The sequence below is a fragment of the Peromyscus leucopus genome, chromosome 1 (genome assembly GCF_004664715.2).
Source record: "Peromyscus leucopus breed LL Stock chromosome 1, UCI_PerLeu_2.1, whole genome shotgun sequence".
Lineage (NCBI taxonomy): Eukaryota > Metazoa > Chordata > Mammalia > Rodentia > Cricetidae > Peromyscus > Peromyscus leucopus.
In genome coordinates, this window is record NC_051063.1 from 183,303,219 (window position 1) to 183,318,843 (window position 15,625).

The following is a 15,625-nucleotide window of genomic DNA, read 5'->3' on the forward strand; positions in this document are numbered from 1 at the left end:
GGGAGAGGGAGGGAGGGAGAGAGAGAAGAAGAGAGGGGGGAAGAGACAGAGGGGGGGGGAGAGCCTGGGCCTGGCTTGAGCATTTGAAAACTCCACCCTCCACTCAGTGGCACACTTCCTCCCACAAGGCCACACCTCCCAATGCCACTCCCTAAGCATTCAAATATATGAGCCTACAGGGGCCAATCTTATTCAAACCACCACACTTCTGAAAAGGTTTGAGGAAAACAAATTAATTTAAAATAAAAATGCTAAATAAGTGAGAAACGGTAGCACACACCTGAAATCCCAGCTCTTGGGAGGTGAAGTCAGGAAGACAGTTCAAGGTCACCTTAAGTTTATAGCAAGTTTGAGGCCAACTTGGGCTATATGAGGCCTTGTCTCAGGAAAAACCCAAATGGAAAATAAGTGGAATAAATAGCATTATGATGTTACACTGTAAGCAGCCAGGAAGGTGGTATCTTATCACTCATGGAGAAACATGACCAAAGGTGAGGAAGGAAGTGTGAAAGACTGAACTGTGGGTAAAGTTAAAACAGTGGTGTAAGACTCTAGACACTCTCTTTGCTGTTCTTACGCTTTTCTTTCTCCCTGCCCCTCTTTTTGAGACAGTGTTTCTCTGTGTAACAGTCCTGTCTGTCCTGGAACTCATTTTGTAGACCAGGTTGGACTCGAACTCAGAGATCTGCCTGCCTCTGTCTTCTGCCTTCTGAGTGCTGGGATCAAAGGTGTGTGCTACCACTGCACAGTATATTTTATTTATTTATTTTGGTGCTTTTTCTGCATTCATGACTGTGTGAGGGTGCCAGATTCCCTGGGACTGGAGCAACAGGCAGTTGTGAGCTGCCACGTGGATGCTGGGAACTTCCTCTGGAAGAGCAGCCAGTGCTCTTAACTGCTGAGCCATCTCTCCAGCCCTCTTACCTTTCTGAAAGAGATCACCTCCCAAGGAATTTGCTCCATGAGATTATTTCATGCAGGCCCTTCTTCTTCTTCTTCTTCTTCTTTCTTCTTTTTTTTTTTTTTTTTTCTTCTTCCTCTTCTTCTTCCTCTTCTTCTTCCTCTTCTTCTTCTTCTTCCTCTTCTTCCTCTTCCTCTTCTTCTTCGGTTTTTCGAGACAGGTTTCTCTGTGTAGCTTTGCACCTTTCCTGGAACTCACTCTGTAGCCCAGGCTGGCCTCGAACTCACAAAGATCCGCCTGCCTCTGCCTCCCAAGTGCTGGGATTAAAGGCGTGCGCCACCACCGCCTGGCTCAGGCCCTTCTTCTAAGAGCTCTCAAGATCAAAACTAGAGTTCTTGCCTCTGCTAAGAACCCGTGTTCAGTAGTTATCACAGGGACTGGGGAAATGGCTTGGTGGGCCAAACGCTTGCTGTGCAGGCATAAGAACCTGGGTTCAAATCCCCGGCACCCGTATAAAAGCCACGTGTGTTAGCATGTGCCTGGAACTCCCAGTGTTGGCAGTGATGGGTGCGGGAGACTGATGGATCAGGGACTTATTCTCCGCAAGTACACATGTGAATGAAGGCACCTCCCTACACCCCTACACACACACACACACACACACACACACACACACACACACACACACATACTTACATACACACACATCCCTACACACCTATACATACATACATACATACACACACATACACACACACATACACACACACATACACACACACATACTTACATACACACACTACATACACAAAGAAAAAAATTAAAATAATTTGATGGAAACTTGTTTGCTTATTTATGTATTTGGTACATGTATGAAGGTCAGAGGATCTTTCCTTTCACCATGTGTGTCCTGGAGATTGAACTCAAGTCTTAGCAGCAATCACCTCTTCCCGCTGGGCATCTCGCTGGTCCCTGGTGGGAATAATGAGTACTAACTCATTTAACCCCCAGAATAACCCTCCAAGGCAGGAACTATTCTTGCCTCCCCTTTTCTTTTTCAGGCAAAGAAACTGAGGTCCAGTTAATCAGCATCCTTAAGCTGTTCACTAGTACATGCTTGGATCTGTGTCTGGGGACCCGCCTTGTGAGCTCTCATGGCTTATGGATGCTCGTATCTGTCTCCGTACATCTAACTGAGATGTGCCTGATGTGTTTTTTTCTTCTTTCTACTCAGATCAATCCGTGGAATGGCTGGGGACTCATCTCCTCGTGTCTCTCCACAACGACAGAACAATGCAATATAAATAATATTGGTAAATTGTCACATAGTTGAAAAATATTAATTTTGATTTTTGACAATTTCATACATGTATAGAATATATTCTATTACTCTCTCCCCTTGCTTTCTCTTATCTCCCTCCTCTGCCTATATCAAGCCGTACCCCATGCCCAACAGTTCCCAGGTTCATGACTGTTGGTTTTGTTTTGTGATCCATTATCTCAACAATGGCACTCTCCACTGGAGCCTGGGAGGGGGTCGCCAGGGGTCACACGTCAGAAGGCAATGACTTCCCTAGTCCCCGAGTCAAACGGGGTCTCGACCCACAGGTTGAGAAACCACCCATTTAGCGCCTATTAATTTGTGGGCGTGTCTGTGGGGGGGATTTTCTTGATTGTTAACTGACTCAGGAGGGCCCGATTCACTGTGGGTAGCGTCATCTCCTGATCAGATTCTGTGCGGTATAGGAAAGCTAGCACGCTGGATTGTGATATAACTTTATTGCTCCTTAACTCCGCACCGAGGGCCACTCCACTTTGGCTGGACCCTCAGGGCCTATACTACCTACATCCGCTCCTCTGCAACTACACCACGGGCCAGCGGTCTCTGTCAGCCCTCCAATCTGTCTCCAGTTCTTTCTAAACGCAGGCTCCCGGAGGAGGAGGCGGAAGAAAGAAGGCCGCCTCCTTCTCTTCCCCTCCACCCCCACCTCCCACCTCCCACCCACAGCCTCCGCGGCTGCGCAGCCGCTGTCCTTGCAGCTCCAGAGCTCCGCAGTGCCTGGCAGGGTCCGGTAGGGGAGGGTGAGTCCTAAGAGGGACCCCCATGTTTGGGAAGGGGGCGGGAGATTGGGTTGGGGGCGTGGGCATGATCCGGGGAGGCGCATTCTTGTATGACTGTGTGCATGAGTGTCCATGCGTGGATCTGGGGTGGGCGGGTTCGCAGCACAGCTGCTCTTAGGTCTGGGGTCTGCGAAGGGAGGGTCCCCAAAGCCACGTGGGAGGAGACGGCTGGAAAGGAGGGGGCGTCTTACCAGGTTGGGTCCGTTTATCTGCTAAACCTGATCCGTTTACCGGGTACCTGTACATCGCACATGAATTTCAGCAACCAGGGAGAAGGGACCCTGCAGGGAGATTGCGCTCAGGTGTCTGTGTTCGTTCGTAGGTGTGTGCACGTGCACATCATCTCCCGGAGGGGAGGAGGGTCCCCAGTCTCTGTAGTTGGGCTTGCTGCCCTGGGAGTCTGGCCGCGTGTGCACCTGCGCGTGTGTGCATTGTGTCTGTCCTGGGCTCAGTGTGTGTGTCCTGCAACAGGCAAGGAGCATAGGATGTGAAGTCCCAAAGGTGCGGGGTTTAAGGGGCAGCCCCAACTCTCCTGAGCTCGGAGGCTGTGTGGGCAATGGAGCCATAACTGTTAACTACTCAGCAGGACCTGAAAATCAGGACGTTCATCCCAGGAAACAGTGCCTCTATTACTGTTGTTGTTATTATGATTATTATGATGATTAATATTACCATTATTTTTACTATTATTACCATTATTATTACTACTATTATTACCATTATTATTACTACTATTATGACGATTTCCCTTGCTCTTACTACCTCTCATCCTTTCGCCTCAGCGGGTGATACGTTTTCTAATTCATCAAGACCCCAGGGACTGTGAGATGTAAATCCCCTGGATACTGTCTCTCTTCTTCTCCCCTTCCATCCAATGCACCTGCAGGGTCTTCTAATCTCTGCCCCCCGGGTTTCTCCCTGTGTCGCTGACTCCTACCTGCCCCTTCCTTCCTTCCTTCCTTCCTTCCTTCCTTCCTTCCTTCCTTCCTTTCTTTCCTTTTCTTTTTTTTCTAAAATTACGTTTATTTGTGTGGGAGCATTCAGAGGACAAATTGTGGGAATTGGTTCTCCTGGGAATTGAACTCAGGTGGCCAGGCCTTGGCAGCAAGTACCTCTAACCCACTGAGTCATATTATCACCCTGTCCACTCCACACCTGTGTTTTCTTCGCTAGCTCTCTGCTTCTCAGCCTAACCCCATGATTAATCATGCTTCATATTGAAAGTAAAGCAATAAACAAAACCCAATCTTAGGATCCTCTAACACTCTTTCCCATCAATGTTCATGTAACAGTCCTGCACGCACACACACACACACACACACACACTCACTCTCTCTCTCTCTCTCTCTCTCTCTCTCTCTCTCTCTCTCTCTCTCCACACACACACACTCACACAGTACATTTTTATATCTCAGGCTAGTCTCGAAATTCACTATTCACCCTGACCTGATCCCGCTACCTCCTAAGTGCTGGGGTGGGGTCGCAAAGGAGCATCCTGGTGGCTGGGTTATGCAGTGCTGGAGACTGAGGCTGCTGCCCGCTACATTGCCTCATTGCCTAGCTCTGTTTTTCCTCCATGCCGGAAGTCTTGTCTTTTCACACTCCCTGCAACACACACCCCACCCCTTACAGATGTTGCAAACTGGCAGCTCAAGGGTCTCCCTAGGTCAGATATTGCTGTTTGGGCTCATGGGGTGTTTCTTTCTTAAGCGTTTGAAATCATGGGCATTTTAAATCGTAGACCCTGTCTCAAAAAGAAATAAATAAAAACCAGAAGAAAGGAGGCCAAGAGAGGGATAATATTAGGCGACGAGGAAGGGGGAATGTAGGAAAAAGGACATGAGTTAGACAGATGGTATAAAACTACTTTTTCCTCCTTTCTAGTTTTAACTTTTTCATAGTTTTTTTTAAATTTTTATTTTATCCATGATGGATAAGTGAATTCCACTTTCCAGGTATTGAAGAAGTAAAAGTCATAACATACAAGTAACTATCCAACTAGCTAACTAAGGTAAGTACTATTAAGTAGTAATTGCAAAGCCCTTACTTAAATGAAGCGAGCTGCTTGGGGCAGCCACTTTCTGTACAAAAGCGTCACTGAGCTGTATAGAGTTGGGGGCTGGGCATGTGTTTGAGTGGAGTCCTTAAACCGGCTGTATTTGCGAGTTAATTAGAATATATATACTGATTTTATTTAAATATTTTAAAAGTGCAAAAGATGTCATCTTAAAAAAATTTTTTTTTTCAGTCTCCTAAGAAATCGACGGTGATAGCCTTGTATCCCAGGTCTTTGCCGGGCTGAAGGGCCAAGGCAGCTCCTCCCGAAAAGACACTTGATGGATCGTTTGCTACGACGATCCTGGGTGCTCCCTATTGTTTCTTCCAGGCTGCGCAATGCCTGTTTGTTTCTATTTTCTTTGTGATGCAGAAGCACTCTTCCGGATTTGCATTTTGTTTTTCAGCTGCAGAACTGAGAGCCTTCGGGAGGCTCTTGCTTGATTTATTTTATTCTTGTGCTGTGCTTTCTGACGAGCTCTGGAGGTGTTTGCAGTCTGATTCCTGGTGCCAGCATTTCCATCGCCGCACAGTCATGTCTGCTGCTCAGTTTGGCCCTTCCTGCTCACCTCCAGGATATCAGTAGCCATATCGAGGGGGACATCCAGTTCATCCATAGGCTCTCGGGACTCCGCAGGGGCCTGGCCCAAAATTTGTTGAGAACTATTTGGGAAATTTTATATCCAGTTAAACACCCATGGGTGGCAAGTATTTGTGGAGATGTAATGTTTAAATTAAAGTTAGCCTTGAAGGAAGGGCGGCACTTCAAGCCGACGACGCCAGGAGAAGGAACGTACCCCTTAAATTCTGTTCAGCAGGTGTTCTGTCCCTGCAGAAATCTCAAAATGCCTCTGTGAGGTGGCTGCTTTCAGGGATGAGCAAGCTAAAGCTCAGAGAGGTTGTGTCCCAGGACACACAGCGTGGGCACGGCAGAGAGTGTCGCAGACACATTTCAAGGGCACGCAGTTAGCTCCATGCTGGCTTTACCTGCTACTGATAATGCTTGAAAAGTTTCTGCACCCGGATAAGCCTCTCCGCCGCCGACGCAGCAATCCTGAATTAGAAAAAGCCCCGGTTTAACGGGTAATTCCCGGGTGATTCTCCAGCCACCCCCAGAGAGGAGACAGGGACGAGAGACCGAAAATCCATTGTCTCTTTTCTGGGGTGAAGTTTAAATACCCCAGGGGAGGAGCTGTGGTTGGTGGGACTTTCTGAGGAGCGGGGTCTGGGCAGAGAGGTGGGGCTTCCATCAGAACAATGCTCAGCAGCCTGCAAATTCCAGCCATTCTCTCCCCACGGGGCTGGCAGTTTTTAAAAAATTGGGTGCTTGGGATTCTAACTTCGGCCTTTATATATTTAATTATAAATATTTAACATATATATTTGTGTGTGTGCATATGCATATACATGTGTAGGTCCATACAATTTATATGCATGTAAGTACATATTTCAAGTTAATCCACACCTGTCTGCATTGTATAAATGAAGGATCATTTATTTAATCATCTTCTTGTTGATAGGTATCTAAGTTGTAACGCTTTGTTTGACCTTTCTGAGACAACTCTTTGTCTAAGATGACCTCAAGTCTGAGACCCTATCTTGGCCTGCAGAATTTTGACATTGACCACACCCAGTGGTTGTCAATATTTAAGTCAGGGTCTCACATAGCCCAGGCTGTTGTATTGACCTCACCTCGTAGACGAACTTCTCTTCCTCCTACATCAACTTCCTGAGTGCTGGGGTTGAATGTCTGTGTCACCACAGTTTACGCCCAGTTTGTGCAGTACTGGGGACCGATCCCAGCACTTTGTGTGTGCTAGGCAAGTGCTCTACCAACTGGGCTACACACCCAGCCTCAGCTGTAATACTTTCAACATGTCTGCATTGTTTAAAAATTAACTACGTGTGTGCATGTGTGCGTGTGTGCGTGCAGGCATTCTCAGAGGCCAGAAGAAGATGTCCGGTCCCCTGGAACTGGAGCTATAGAATATTGTGAGCTGTCTGATGTGGGTGCCGGTAACTAAACCTGGCTGCTCTGCAAGAGCAGCCAGTGCTTGTGACTCTCCAATTCCAGTTACCCATAAAGGTGCATATAGTAGCTCCAACCATGAGTACAAAGAGCTTTGTGTTGTTCTTCTGTATCTCTGTGTGATGTATGCAAGTGTGTGTAAACAGAAGCCCATGTTGGCACACACAAAGGCCAAAGGATGTTTTCCTCAATTCTTCTTTGCCTTATTTATTTTGAGGCAGGGTCCTTTGCCAAGACTGGTGGATGCTCACTGTTTTGGCTACACTGGCTGCCAGCAGGCCCTTGGAATTTTGTCTCTGTCCCTCCTCCAGTGAAGGGGTTACAGATGTGTGTGCTGCCTGGCATTTTTTTTTCTTCTTTTTTTTTTAATGTGAGTTCTTGGGATTTGACCTCAAGTCCTTACGCTTCTGCAGCGTGCTCTACCCACTGAGCTATGTACCAGGCCCGGGAGCAGCTTTGTTTTGTGAATATAGACAGAGGAGTGGCAGCTTCCACAAACATGTGGATACAGGATAATTTTCCCTCTGTCATGCGTAGGTGCTGAGGATGGGAACATCACTTTGTGGGGTATGCATATGTTTAGCCTTAGCAGATGGTGCGGTGGGGGTTTTACTAAGTGGTTGTTGGGCTAACAGACACTCCCACCCGCACCCGTGAGCCAGCTTGCTTTTAAAATCTACCTCTGAGAAGAAGGGAGATTTTACATCACAGTGGGAGAGGGAGTGCCTGCCGGCGCCTCTGTTCCTTTTTAGGGTTTTAGTTATTGAGGATTACTATGAAAACGAGCACAGTGAAAGTAAGCAAATACCGGGCCGAGTTCTGAACAAGGGCCGTCTCAGTGGCCCCTGAAGCTGCTCCCCACTTCCCAACTAAGGGGCACCCCAACAAGGGAGAGGCTAAGGACACCGCTGCTGAGCGTGGCATCTCACGCCTGTAACCTCCGTGTCCAGGAGGCAGCAGCAAGAGGGTCAGGAGTTTGAGGCCAGCCTGGGACATATAGTGAGTTCGAGACTACCCTGAGCTAATTGGCCGTGTCTCAAAACAAAGCTCGGGCTGGTTGAGCCGGCTTGGAGAGTAAATGTGCATGCCGCACAAGCCGGCGACTTGAGTTCCAGTCCTGGATCCCACGGTGAAAAGAAAGAAGCTGTGCACACACACACACACACACACAAACACACACACACACACACACACACACACACACACACAAAAAAAAAAAATTTAAAAAACGAGCCAACAAAGCAAACAACAGATACATTGGCACCAAGCTGAGGTATTCTCTTTGATTCCTGTTGAGAGCAACTGTTTCATTTTTTTGTTTTTCCTTCCAGGAATTCCTGGATGGTCTAAAATCTTTGCCAGTACCCCTTTGGATGTTAGACTAAAGTACAATAAATATTTTTGTTCCACAGCATCTCTGGTGGTTAATCTTGTCAGCTAAATTACCATTTACGATGGCAATTTAGAATCACCATGGAAACCCTGTGGGCATGTCTAAAAGGATGTTTCCAAATAGACTTAACTAATTAGGAAAAAGCCTACCCTGAATATAGGCACCTGCAGTCCATGGAGTAGGGTACGGGACTGAATAAAAAGGAGAAAGGGAGTCGAACACTGGCCTCCGTCATTCTCTGTTTCCTGACTGGGCGTGCAATGTCACCAGCGACCTCATTCTCCTGCAGTGGTGCCCCCTCCCATGATAGGTCATGAGCCAAAGCAATCCCTTCATTTTTAACTGCCGAACCATCTCTCCAGCACCCTGCCGTCGTTCTAGCAATCGGCACCATGCCTAGCACGATGATCCACTAGCTGACAATGGGTCTGTCCGTCCTTAGGTTTTGAATCCTGTGCCTGAGGAACACCCCAGGACGCTGACACGGAGAAGTCAAAGGCTGCCTTGGAAGGCCCGCCTCCTCCCGAGGAGATGCAGGGCCTCGGGCCTGAGCAGGTACAGGGACTGCTACCTCCGGACGGCAGGGCCTGGGAGACGCCATGCCCACCCACCTTCCCCAAGGACTGGGAGGCTGTGGATGTCGGGGCCTTGAGCTGCGACAGCGATGAGAAAGGTGAGGGGTCCTGTGGGAGGTGGGCAAGGGAGATGCCCTTGACGGAACGTAGGGAGAAGCCGAACGTGCATTCTGTCACTCACTGAGGCCACAGACACAACGTGCGGAATGCTGAATTGAGCAGCTTTTGCTGCCTAACAAGTCACCCCATCATTTAGTTGCTTAATGCAACAAGCACGTATGGGTTCATAATTCTGTAAGTCAGCCATTTGATGTGACCTCGGGGGGACATTTCTCCTGTTACCTGTTTCTGCCTGTGAGGTCATAGGGAGCCGGCCGACTCACACACTGGATGGACTGACTAACTCGATTGTGTTGAGGCCTGTGTCTCCAAGAGGTTTACTCTCATGGGTCCTTGGAGGGTGGTGAAGAACAGGGAATGCTGGGATGCCTAAGCACTTAAACTTTTAAAAAGTGTGTGTGTGTGTGTGTGTGTGTGTGTGTGTGTGTGTGTGTGTGTATGTGCAAGTGTGTGCAGGCACCCACAGAGGTCAGAAGAAGGCACAGGGATGCTTTAGAGTTGCACGTAATTGTGAGCTGTCAGGTGTAGTTTCTGGGAACTGAGCACATGTCCTAAAGAGCTAGCAGAGCATATACTTTCAACCACTGGGCATCTCTCCAGCCCTCCTAACCAGTGAGCATCTCTTCAGCCCTCCTAGGCACTTTTAATGCCTTTGCTAGGATCTTGATCCTAGGTTATTGGTCAAAAATATGGCCTGTGAGGGAGGGACTGCTGTGTGAAACTTTTCATAGGGAGACATCACACACACACACACACACACACACACACACACACACACACACACCCCTCACCTCAGATAAGGGAACCCACGATGAAGGTTACTAACAAGAGCATGGATGGGAAGAGGTCAGAATGTGTTGTTAAACCCACAATGAACAATTCAGGCCCTCTCTAATAATTATACAGCTCAAATGTCAGAAGTGCTGAGGGCATTAAACCTGCCTTTTTTAAAAAAAGCTGTTTTCCAGAATGAATGGTGGGTTTAGGAAATCAAGAATGAAAGGAAAGAGGTCAGTTAAGAGAGACCCCGGGGCCAGCATAAGGACGCTTGCTGCCAAGGCTGATGACTTGAGTTTGATCTCGGGGACCCACACGGTAGAAGGGGAGAACTGACTCCCACTGTCCTCTGACCTCCACAGGTGTGCTCCGGTGTGTGCCTCCACTCGCCCACCAAAATGTTAAAAGAAAAACTTTAAACTGTGCGTGGTAGCTGACTCTTGTAATTCAGTACTTGGGAGGCTGAGGCAGGGGAATTGCTCATGAGTCTGAGGCTAACCTGGATTCGATAGAGAAGATTTCCAGGCCAATCTGGGATAAACAAAACTCAAGAGTCTCTGCCAGCTTCATTCCGCTTTGGATTGAGAAGGAGGCATAGGTTGTAACTGTGTGGAAAATTCTTCCCTGGAAGTTTCTCCCACAGAAGGCAGAGACTCCTGGAGCAATTCTTTCTCTCTGCTCCCTCCTTCAGATCTTGGCTGGAAGCTGGCCAGGGAGCTTTTACCTTCTGGACAGGTGAATGGAGGAGCCCATCAGATGGCCCAGTTTAAATCATGTAGTCAGCTGCAGGGTCTGAATTTAGTCCTGACATGTTATCAGCCTCACATGAACCGTGTGTGTGTGTGTGTGTGTGTGTGTGTGTGTGTGTGTGTACATGTATACCTGTGTGTGAATACACATGCACATCTGTGTGTTTATGTGTGTATGTGTTTGTATATGTGTGTATGTGTGTTTGTATGTATATATGTGTATCTGTGTGTGTGTGTGTGTACATGTATATCTGTGTGTGTGCTAGGTCATTAGTAGACAAGGGATAGGATACCATGGAGAAAGCAAGCGGAGCCTCGCTGAAGTGTCCTGGTTGCTCACTAGCAGCTCTTCTCTCCTATTTCTTTGTCTTCACAGATGTGTCTTCTCAAGACACTGGGCTGTCTCTGGACTGGAGTTCGTTGGATGAAGACGATGAGTCAGAGGACTCCCAGGTATGTGGAGGAATTATTTCCGTTAGCACAAATGTTACCCTGAAGATCTCAGCGACTTGTCACACTTCCTTCCTCAGCCTGGGATGACTTCACTGCACAGAAGTTCCAAGTGCTCTCTCATGGGAGATGTGGCACATTCCTGTGGTGGTCAGACACAGCGGAGGGTCCACATGGGACATGTGTATATCTCTATGCACACAAACATCCATAGCTCTGCACTTATAGTCAGTATATCCACCCACCCTCCACCTATCCATCCATCCACCTATCCCCACCAGTTCATTCACGCCGCTTATCTATTAATCTACCTACTCATCGGTCCATCCATTCATCCAGTCAGCCAGTCAGCCAGCCAGCCAGCCAGCCATCTACCCACTCATCTATCCATCCACCCACCATCTAACCCAGGAAGAGAAAAGTGAGTAGGAGTATTAAGGTAACAAACAGGTATCTGAGGTTGGAGAGATGGCTCAGTGGTTAACACTGCTCTCTACTCTTCCAGAGGACCAAAGTTCTGTTCCCAACATCCAGGTCAAACAGCTCAGCTTGTGACTCCAGTTCTCGGGGACCCAGTGCTCTCTTCTGGTCTCTGTGTGTCCTGAATTTGTGTGCACATCACCCATGACCAACGCAGACACGCATACATGGAATTTAATATAAATATAATCTTGGGTTGGAAAGATGGCTTAGCGGTCAAGAGCACTGGCTGGTTTTCTAGAGGACTCAGGTTCAATTCCCAGCATGGCGGCTCACAACCATTCATAACTCGAGTTCTGGGGGGTTAGACTCTTTCTTCTGGCCTCCATAGGTATCAGGTATACACATGGGACACATGAGACACATGGAACACAGACATACATGGGGGCAGTCCACCCCCATATACAATAAAAAAATTAAAGTGAAAGCTTAAAAGACTAAAATAAATATTAAGAAAAGAAACATTTGTCTGTAGCCACATGCCCCTACACATGTGAACATGAATGCACACAAAACACAAACATGTGCAAAAAAGTTCAAGGTGGCTATTATATTTAGAAATGAATATGTTTACACAGTGAGATAGACAGTTGGAAATTTAAAAGAGGGGTTGGGTCAAGAACCAGACACCTGTGGCACAAAGCTAAGGCTTTCTATACAAGTGATATTTTGAAAATTTCATCCCTTTATTCTGATTTTTTTAAAAAACACAGGTGTGTTGCTTGCTTCCCCCATATATATGTATGTATATATATATATATATACACATACATATATATAAAGATTTATTTATTATGTATACAGTGTTCTGCTGCATGTATGCCTGCAAGTCAGAAGAGGGCACCAGATCTCATTGCAGATGGTTGTGAGCCGCCATGTGGTTGCTGGGAATTGAACTTGGGACCTCTGGAAGAGCAGCCAGTGCTCTTAACCGCTGAGCCATCTCTCCAGTCCTTGCTTCCGTATATTTATCTAATATCAGTTCTGTCATGCAATTTTAAACTCAAACAACTTCTCTACTGGTAGAATCCAAATGCTACAATCTTATTCCCCCCCCCCCCCCCGCCCGCAGTGAATGCTGCCAACCTCCTTCCTGTCTAGTGCTGATATTTTCTTTCTTTCTTTCTTTTTTTCTTCTTTCAGGGCTTTATGGAGTGGTCCAGAGCTCCACAGCAAACAACCATTGTGTTGGTAGTATGTGTGCTGTTCTTATTCTTGGTTTTAACTGGGATGCCCATGATGCTCCACATTTAACTATCACAGTAGCTGCTGTATGGAAATGTAAGCCCGGTGTCACTTAAGGAACTGTCCTAGCTGGAAACCAGGAATGGGTATGGAACATTATGAAGTATCTTTCAAACATCCGTTGAGATGAGTTTAGTATGATCTTTAATTTATTTTACAGATTTATTTTTAATTATGTTTGTCTCTGTGTGTATGTGCTTTGTGAGTGCAGTTCCTGCAGAGGCCAGCAGAGGGAGTCTGAGCTCCTGCAGCTGGAGTTGTAGGCAGTTGTGAGCTGCCTGGTATGGGTGTTGGGAGCAGAACAAGAGCAGTAAACACCCTGAACTGCTGAGCTGTCACTCCAGCTTCATGAGCTTTTTCTTCCTTTCTTCTTTCTTTCTCCTTTCTTTCTTTCTTTCTTTCTTTCTTTCTTTCTTTCTTTCTTTCTTTCTTTCTTTCTTTCTTTCTTTCTTCTTTCTTTCTTTCTTTCTTTCTTTCTTTCTTTCTTTCTTTCTTTCCTTCCTTCCTTCCTTCCTTCCTTCCTTCCTTCCTTCTTTCTTTCTTTCTTTCTTTCTTTCTTTCTTTCTTTCCTTCTCTTTCTCTCTTTCTCTCTGTCTTTCTTTTTTAAATAACCCTTTTTAGTATGAGGTTTTTTTCCATGACCAAGATTAATTTAAATGAATACATCATTGATTGTAAAAAACACATATTATTTTGTACACTACTGAGAAATTTTGTTTACTGCTGAGAAAGAAAAATGTGAATTGATTATAAGACATTATGAATTGAAGACACTTCTTCAGAGAAGGTGAAAAATGTGCAACTTAAGGTCAATGATGAACCATCGTCTGTCTTTTAAAAAGTATTATATTACAATTTAACATTTTGCTTGCATGCGTGTGTCTATATATTGAGTATGTGCCTGGTGCCTGTGGAGGCCAGAAGAGGGTGTTGGATCCCTTAAAACTGGAGTTACAGATGGTTCTGAGCTACCATGTGGGTGCTGTGAATTGAACCTGGGTACTTTGGAAGAGTAGCCAGTGCTCTTAACTTCTGAGCATCTTTCCAGTCTCAACATCATAGCATCTTCAGTATGTATAGTCTCTCCCATATACTGCCTTCTTTTTCTTGCTATTTTATGTAAGGACTCTTGCCTCTTCTTGACGTGTTCAGTTGGTGCTATTTTTGTGAGGTTTTGGTCTCATGGCTTAAGCTTGCATCATTGAGAGATGTGAGTAATTTTTTTTACACTTTTTAGTGCTTTTGAATAATTTCTGTAGCTTGAGAAATATCAGATATTTGGCAGTTTGAAAGAATTTACTGTGGCTGGAGCAATGGCTCAATGCAGTAGAGTGCATATCACTCTTGCAATTTGTTTCCAGTCACACACATGGAGCAGCTCACAACTGCCTATAACTCCAGCTCCAGGGGATTAGGCTTCCTCTTCTGGCCTCTGGTGGCACTACACTCATATGTATATACTCACTCATATTCTTCTTCAAGTACATATACTTAAAAAAATAAATCTTAAAAAAAATCTTTTTAAAGAATTCACCAGTAGTCAGCTCTGAGATTTGTGAGGGGGAAATCTCAGGCAATGTTTGGATAGAGGTTTGAATTATCATAACTCATTTATTGGTCATTACTATGATAATTCTATATCGGTAGCTTGTGAATAGTTTTTTTACTTCTTGGATTCATTTTGATGATCTATAATAGTCTTTTATCCTCTAGAGAGTTCTTCATTCTGTAGACCTTTTGAGATTATAAGCTTAAGTAGGAACACTATTTTTATAATTAAACAGAAAGATTCTCTGCATTTTTTCCCTATCACTGTTCTCCTTTCAACTTGTCTCAGTGGCCTACTTGTTATTTGGCTTTACCAAACACTTATCTGGTTCTTACTATGATTTTTCCAAAGATGTGTTTGGCTTTATTTTATAGCCATTGTTTCTTTTATTTTTTATTTACTTTTTAATGTATTAAATTATAAGATTTAATTGTGCTTAGTTCTGACCACTTTTATTTCTTGTGTTCACATTTGAGGCTGGACACTTAATTTAAATTCTCTCTATACTTGCAATAATGACATATTTAATAGTAGAACTATCCTTCTGGATATAACCTTTGGGCCACATCTTGACATTATGTAATCAACGTCCTTGCTAATTGTGACGTTTTGTGTAGCAGTCCTACTAAAGGGCTTGGAAGTTCAGTGGTTTGGTTTGTTTTTTAACAACCCTTTTGTGGTGGCGGGGGGGGGGCCGCGGGGGAGGGGCTGGGGACATGGCTCAGTGGGTGAGAGTTCTTGTTCTGCCAACATAAGGACCTGAGTTTGAATCCCCAGGATCCACAAAATGCATGGCTGTCTGGGCTGTCATTTTTAGCATTGGGAAGTGGCATTGGGTAGAGACAGTGCTCAGAGCTCACTGGCCAGCAGTTTAGCCAAAAAGGCAAGCTTCTAGTTCAGTGAGAGACCCTGTCTCAAGGCAATAAGGTGTTAAGCAAAGGAGGAAGACAAACCATGTCCTGTTCCTAATTTCCACAAGCACATTCATGGTGAGCACTTATGTACCCACATGTGTGCAACCAACACACCCATTCACACCCACCCATACCCACCCACACCCACCCACACCCATCCACACCCATCCATCTCCCCCAACACAAAAGGAAAAAGAGTTGTGTAACTTTTATATTCTGCTAATGTAACCTGTAATATATTTGCTTCCAAAACATTTGGAAAGCAAC

The 15,625-nt window shown here is 45.7% G+C and overlaps 1 protein-coding gene across 1 annotated transcript; it reads left to right on the forward strand.

Annotated features, from left to right (window-relative positions):
* The first annotated feature begins 2,736 nt into the window (after positions 1 to 2,736).
* LOC114685784 (small integral membrane protein 17-like) lies at positions 2,737 to 13,109 on the forward strand. The gene is made up of 4 exons (XM_028860410.2): positions 2,737 to 2,983; positions 8,942 to 9,172; positions 11,097 to 11,173; positions 12,794 to 13,109. The coding sequence occupies exons 2-4, from the start codon at positions 9,031 to 9,033 to the stop codon at positions 12,902 to 12,904; spliced, it is 330 nt and encodes a 109-aa protein (XP_028716243.1). The 5' UTR covers positions 2,737 to 2,983; positions 8,942 to 9,030; the 3' UTR covers positions 12,905 to 13,109.
* The last annotated feature ends 2,516 nt before the right edge of the window (positions 13,110 to 15,625 follow it).

Coding starts and splice junctions, on each gene's coding strand:
- LOC114685784 (XM_028860410.2), top strand. CDS start 9,031: ATGCAGGGCCTCGGGCCTGAGCAGGTACAGGGACTGCTACCTCCGGAC. Junction 9,173..11,096: donor CTGCGACAGCGATGAGAAAG/GTGAGGGGTCCT, acceptor TTGTCTTCACAG/ATGTGTCTTCTCAAGACACT. Junction 11,174..12,793: donor ATGAGTCAGAGGACTCCCAG/GTATGTGGAGGA, acceptor TTCTTCTTTCAG/GGCTTTATGGAGTGGTCCAG.